At 39.0% G+C, this 6,701-nt stretch overlaps 1 protein-coding gene across 1 annotated transcript; it reads left to right on the plus strand. All coding sequences in view use genetic code 11, as the record gives it.

The window, feature by feature from the left end:
* Nucleotides 1–2,317: 2,317 nt before the first annotated feature.
* On the plus strand, nt 2,318–5,963 carry EGR_03471 (Lipoxygenasey domain-containing protein; the record flags this gene model as incomplete). The annotated part of the gene is made up of 3 exons (XM_024492720.1): nt 2,318–2,612; nt 3,596–3,802; nt 5,785–5,963. The coding sequence occupies 3 exons, from the start codon at nt 2,318–2,320 to the stop codon at nt 5,961–5,963; spliced, it is 681 nt and encodes a 226-aa protein (XP_024352853.1).
* Between the last annotated feature and the right edge of the window lie 738 nt (nt 5,964–6,701).

The following is a 6,701-nucleotide window of genomic DNA, read 5'->3' on the forward strand; positions in this document are numbered from 1 at the left end:
TTCACAGTAGAGAAATGGGAACAGTGTTTCATTTTACACAAAAAAGGTACAGCCTTCTATAAAGGCAGTTTGCAAGTTAGAAAAAGGGTATCACAGATGAATTTGGTGCAAATCAACTTTTAAGGGCTCGAATAATTTAAAATAAGCAGTTTAAGAATAGTTAATATTTTAACAAAAAACAGGTCATTTTACCGGTTAGAAGTTAGCAAGACACTGGAAAAAGTGTCTTTAAAAGTGCTATAATTTTTTCTAAAATACCTGCTCATCTAATGCGCTAGTACAAAGTGAATAAGTGTTCACCGAAGTCAACAGGTTCTAGGTAAAGCGAAATCATATTTTAATTTAACGAAACCTCCCCAAATGGTGACGTTTTTGCCTAATTGTTGATTGACTTATCCAATGCACATGACATGGGTTGTCACCATTGACACCTTAAGCTGATTGGAGATTATCGTGTGAAGAACAACATAGCAGCTACATCGTATGAATGGTGAAAGCCATGGAAGGAAATTGACCAAAGAAGTGAAGGCGAGGTGGAAGGTGTCTGGTCCACCGCAGACAAAGGTAGTGTTCACGGCGACTTGGCCACTTACAAGGGTCCAAACAGAAATTTTGGCTGAGATCTTACTATCTCATACAGTAAACTAAACAAAAAGCTTCTTTTATCAAATCAATGGGAAACGTAGTCCCATTCCTGTCATAGAACAGTTCAACCCAAAACATAACCCCATGTCGCCTACCTTAGAAGGAAGGCAATGCTGTCTCTGCCTTATTCTTTATTATGTCGTGTCGGTATCTTACCAACTGATTGATATCACCATTTCTTGAGCCAAACACTGGTCAATAGCATGATCATATGTGAAATAGAATGGATACTTTTGTAAATAAGCTTTAGATAGGTGGGGGGTGGCTAGAGTTTAGATGCGCCTATTGTTTATTTGAAGTGGAACGTTTGATTCACAGCTGATATTTCCTACTATCTACACAAAATTTACTCTATCTTAACAAACAATTTAAAGGTACACCCTACTTTTAAGTAGCGACATATGAACTTGACTTAACGATTCTTGAGGTGTAGTATGAGCTCAAATGTGTAATTACTTCTTTACTAGATTTTACTACCTTTAAGATTACTTTATCGATGTGGAAACGAGTAATGCAAATGAAGCTGGCACAAGGTACACAGGTTGGCTTCAAATCAAAGGTCGGAATGGCATCTCTCCCGTTCTTAAATTGATTGATCCCGATGGTAATCCTGTCCTACAGACCGGATCTACTGATAGATTTAGGTAAGGCGAAGAATGGAATAATGCTGCAAATTCTTTGTTTTCTGTGAATGAATCATTTTGGTATGAAGGCACATTCAAAAAGCCCTAATCAATTGTGGTCACTATTTCTACTGATTATTTCAGTAGACATTGCCTCTAGCGCTTCATGCCGGCAATTATCCTATATTATATTTCCAGTTATTACTATGAAAGTAACTATGTAATAATAATCCGTTGCTTAGAAAGGTCGATTACAATGCGATAGTATTTGGTGGGGAAAAAGTGAAAAGAGTCCACTGATTTCGTGGTACTTTCCAACTCTCTCAGCTACTTAAGCATTTTTTGCGATTATTGGTTATGAGTAAAACAAACTGTCGTTACAACTCAGTAATGAGAAACTTATGTCAAAATTATCTGATTTCTGTTGTCTCCCCTTTCTTAAGTTTCCATTATGCATTAAAGAAAGCTGGCATGTGATAGCACCAGAGGACCTTGGGTATTCATGGCTAATGCCACTATTAGTCGACAAATAAAGTGCAAATTGATTTGACATTATGGCATAATTTTACAGGTCAATACTGTCCTTTTTTTCAGCAACAAAGAAATGTTTCCTATGGTTAATATCCTCACTCTAGATCCTAAAAATGTTATTATTTATGCTATGCAAGCACCATCAAATAGGGGAATGGAACGGTTATATATCAAATAAAGGATGTCAGCCAAATCTCAGTGGAATTTCATCACTGCTATGACTTTTACTTCGATAATGTCACTTTTGATTCACCAACAGGACTAAAACGATATGGTTCTGTAAAAGTGCCTAGCCACACAACTGTAAAAATCCTGAAGTTGCCAATTCACTAAATTTCTAAACTTCTTAACCATCTTTTTATAAAAAACAGTTTTGAAACAGTACTTAAGCCCAAGAGAAGCTTGAAATTATGCCGCTGATTTCATATTCTTCACTGGAGTAAGCACGCCCTGTTTCAAGATGTAACTGAATTACTAACGCATGATTTGCTGTTCCAATCGGTTTTATTACCTCCAGAATGAAGTGTGAGTCTTTGGGGGTCCTACAACAAATCTACGTGGGACTACATGATTCCAATGCCCATTTTGATGAGGACGAAGAGGAGCCGAAATACGTTAATCTTCAATTGAGCAGGCGGAATCAATGGAATTGTAGAACCATTCTAGTGACAGATGGTCGCGATGGCGAGACATATCTATTCAATATAAATCAGTGGATAATAGCCACACCTGAAATTGACCGCCGAATGTGCATCGCTGCCCGACCTGCTGAGTTACGAATCATCAAACAGAAGAAGGTAGAAAATGTAAAAGGTAATTTCTCAGTTTACTGGATTTTGCTCGGAGAGGAAGTAAGAATACGTGTATAGTTGGTAGCTTGTCTTTGTTAATCAAATCTGTGTTAAAGTATTTAAATATTACTAAAACTTCTTATTTAGTTGCGTATTTCAACGTGCGTATGGTGAATTTCGAGCGATTCTTTATGCAAGGAAAGCTCAAATCAAATCGGTACTTTTCAATTATGTTTTTTGCCTAAAAGAATGCTATATTTCAAAGCCTATAAACTGCTTTTACTTTGCAGCAGTTATACACTCAATCCAGTGTTAGTCGAACACGTGAAAAGCCTCTACATGGAAAGGTCTTTCAGTACAACAATCATTTCCTATCAGCTTGTTTGTCTTAATGCCTATAGTAAAGTACCACTTTGAAATTAGCAAATGGTTGTGTTCATTGATGGTGCAGAAAAATTGGCCCCTCAGGCATCCGGGATTGTTGATTTCACGCATTGGATAATTGTTCAAGATTTGCAGGAGCTTTGACTGTAGTGTGCTGGGATTGTCAGTGACAGCCGTGCGTAGGCCCACCTACGATGTGTTGACACTCTGATGGCCTCTTGGTGAGCAAAAAGCTATTGAGCATCACAGCTATCATAATCACGAAGTGTAGTTTAAGTCTTTTATAGGTATGAGTAGATATTTTCAGAATTGGGTTTGATGCCTCTGTTAAAAAGGTACTATTTTTATCACCAAGTGCGTTGAACGCAATCAGACACTACCTGTTCCTAAGGCTGTGGTTACCACAGTTGCCCGCCATCTTGTTGAAGGGCGTTTAAACCAGGGTGGACTGGCCATTAACATGAGGTTTCACTTGAACGTTCTCATCTGAGCAGTTTGTGCAATCCCTAAAAACGTATAGATCCCTTAATCCTGTTCCAGATAAAGGAGTGTTCAAATTACTATCGCCTTCAAAGCACATCATTAAGCATCTCTAATTTTCCACTCTTATAGAATTTTTAGATTATAGCACGGCTCCAACAGTGACGTATAAGATTAGCATCGAAACGGGTGCTGATGTGAACGCTGGAACAACAGCAAATGCCTACATCACCCTTTATGGCAATCAGAAGGGTGCAACTTCGGGTTCGCAACGACTTCAGAGAATTTCCAATCAGACGTTTGCACGAGGAAAAGTAGATGTATTTTTCATTTCATGCGCTAAATTAGGTATGTCCTGCTTTTAACATCTCAATTTTACCACTTCCTAGCATTCAAATTTTCCTCTAGAGGATTGTCTGGCTTTGACTAAACCGAAAAATTACTTGATATGATGGATGAAACTTTAGGTTTTGTGCTAAGACAATGGCATGACATGTATGACATGGATTTCATGAGTCATCGCTACAAATCCTATCGCAGGGTTCGAAAAAGGGACACAAAAGGCTTTAGATGCATTAATCTAATGAAATTCCCAGAAGTTAAAACAAAATCTCGACTCATTTTATCACTGCAAATAAAGAATGGGAGCACCATTGATAAAATTTTTGAAGGATGTCTCTTCCCAGGGCTATGCTAATACTTTACGTTCTTTTGAAATATTTAATCTTTTGGTTGGCAACGGATTTTACTCAGTATTTACCAAACCGGTAACTTAATCCTTTAAAATAATGACCAGCCTGTAGCGTCCCGAGACTCCCTGAAGACGAAAGAAGACACAATACTCGTGCAGAATATATATATATTCAGCACGGAGAAGGTGTCTGGGCTATTGGCATGGCCCGAAAGGCCGGCCCACCCAGCGAGGTACAAGGGTGCTAATTCAAAGTAAAAAAGTGGCGCCGAGGGATAAACCACTACCGTATTGCATAGCCTCCCTCCTCTTTTGAGCGTCGTCCCCGGCGCTCCCACAGGTCAACCTCCCGCGTCAGCCATTACAACGTAGTCGGTGCAGTAAAGAAACATCCACGAGCCAGTCACCAAATTAGCGCGCAACTTGACCTCAACGTCACTGATCCCTCTTGGCGGCTTGACTGGATCTGGGGTTTCGTCCGGTTTAGGGATTTGATTCAGGACGAGAACTGCGCCGGCCATTATGCGTGGCCATAGGTGTCTGGGCTATTGGCATGGCCCGAAAGGCCAGCCCACCCAGTGAGGTACAAGGGGGCTAATTCAAAGTCAAATGTGGCGCCTCACTAGAACCGAGGGATAAACCACTATCCTATTACAAGCCTATTCAAAATTTGCACAGAATTCTGAGATTATCAATTGTGCAGTTTCTCTACCTCGGCGACTCTATTTAAACAAGGCGTATCCGTTTCTTCACTCCGTCGAACTTTAATTTGTTGCCTTCGAAGCTTACATTAATTGGGAGGTTCGATGCTAACATTCAATTCCTAGAAACAGCCTTTTTTGCACTTTATGCATATACATGTACTACAAAAACTTATTCTTTTTTAATTAGACCCCCTCAAAAGGTCGTTTTCAAAATTTTTTGCAGCTTCAGAAATGTTATGCAAAAAAGTTGGAGTTTAGGCTCTTCCCTACTCATAATTTATTCAGTCATTTGGTATATTGCCCTGAGGGGCTGTAAGCGTAACGAAAATATCTAAAAACCGCCTATTTTTGGTAAAATAAAATATGAGAATGACTACCGAATAAAAAGTTATAATCTGACTCAGACCAAACTGAGTGTTACAGAATGCGCTCATTTAAAGCCCAATTTAACCCGCAAGTTTCGAATCTGAGGTTTACAAAGAGGTGGAAGAAGAAGCTGGCTTCGCTTTATTCAAACAACGAATTTCGCCTCTGTTGCTTGTTCTATGAGGTAGGGAATTTTTAGCATTCTTTCGCTTGCAGACAGTGCGATTCATTTGAGGACAATAATGTAGCTAAAACCGTAGAGCTCTCTCCTATTTCACAATTACCCTTTGGAGGAAATACAAGGAATGCATGTGTAGAAATCGACTTCGACATTCTCCGGTATTTGGTCAACTTTTGTAGAAAGAGATTCCCAACAACTCATTGTTGCACATATATTTGTCTCACAAATGTTAGAAGGACTTAGAACATTCACGATGTTTAATGTGTCTCCTTTTCTGCGTAGGTGCTGCTCAATGCGTTTCAGTGTAAAATCGTAAAAAATGATGATGCTGCTTAGAAGAAAACCCCCTTTTGGCACTTGAAATAATTTTTTGTTTTAACGTTTTTAGGTGAGGTGAACCGCATTCAAATTGAGCATGATAATGCGGGAGGTTCACCGGATTGGTTCATTAAGGGTGTCACGGTAATGGATACAAGTACTGGTGATGTGTGGACATTCCCATGTGATGCCTGGATTTCTCTAACACAGGGATCCAAATCCCTAAGGAAAGAGTTAAAATCCTCGTGAATTCGCCACAATTCTTGCTGGTATTCTAACAGTTAACTACAAATGTGCCTTTTTGTCTCGTAACACTGAATGAAAGGTTATGCATGAGATTGGTTATTATTAAGTTTTCTCCACCTTGTCAAACTTTGAAATAGATTATTCGGTTAAGTTGTTGAACTTTCTCTGCACGCAATGATTGCATAAATGGAACTCCTTAGAATATTCCATTAGAATATTTTTAATTTGGTCTTAAAAGTGTGGTATTGCGGTGGTGCTTTGATCAGTTTTACTGACAATGAGGTAGTGCAGCGAAGCAGGCATGTATCGCTTTAAAACTTCATGACATGTAAGCACATTCATCCTTCGTTTGAATCAGCGTTGCGATGGTGAATCTGGTGTAGGAGCTTCACAAGTCCCTAATGAAAATAACGAATACTACAAGCGGGAATAACGTTATCTGACCGTAGACTATCAGAGTGTAATTATTTTTCAAATTGCGTAGCTCTACACACCCAAGACAGATGAGATTTTGAGAGATTTCTTGTTTAAGTCCTCCTGCACACCAAACTTGTTTGCGGTCAACTTGAACAGGTGCATATAGTGTACCCATTGCAGTGTGTTTCTTGTGTATCTGAAAAATAAGAGATTATATTAATCCCCCTCAGTAGATGCCTTAAAAATGCTTGACTATTTTGAGCAGTTTTTTTTGCAAAATAATAACCTAAAGTGAAGTAGAACGGAGTAATGTAGTCAAGAATG

Source organism: Echinococcus granulosus, assembly GCF_000524195.1.
Source record: "Echinococcus granulosus chromosome Unknown EG_S00018, whole genome shotgun sequence".
Classification (NCBI taxonomy): domain Eukaryota; kingdom Metazoa; phylum Platyhelminthes; class Cestoda; order Cyclophyllidea; family Taeniidae; genus Echinococcus; species Echinococcus granulosus.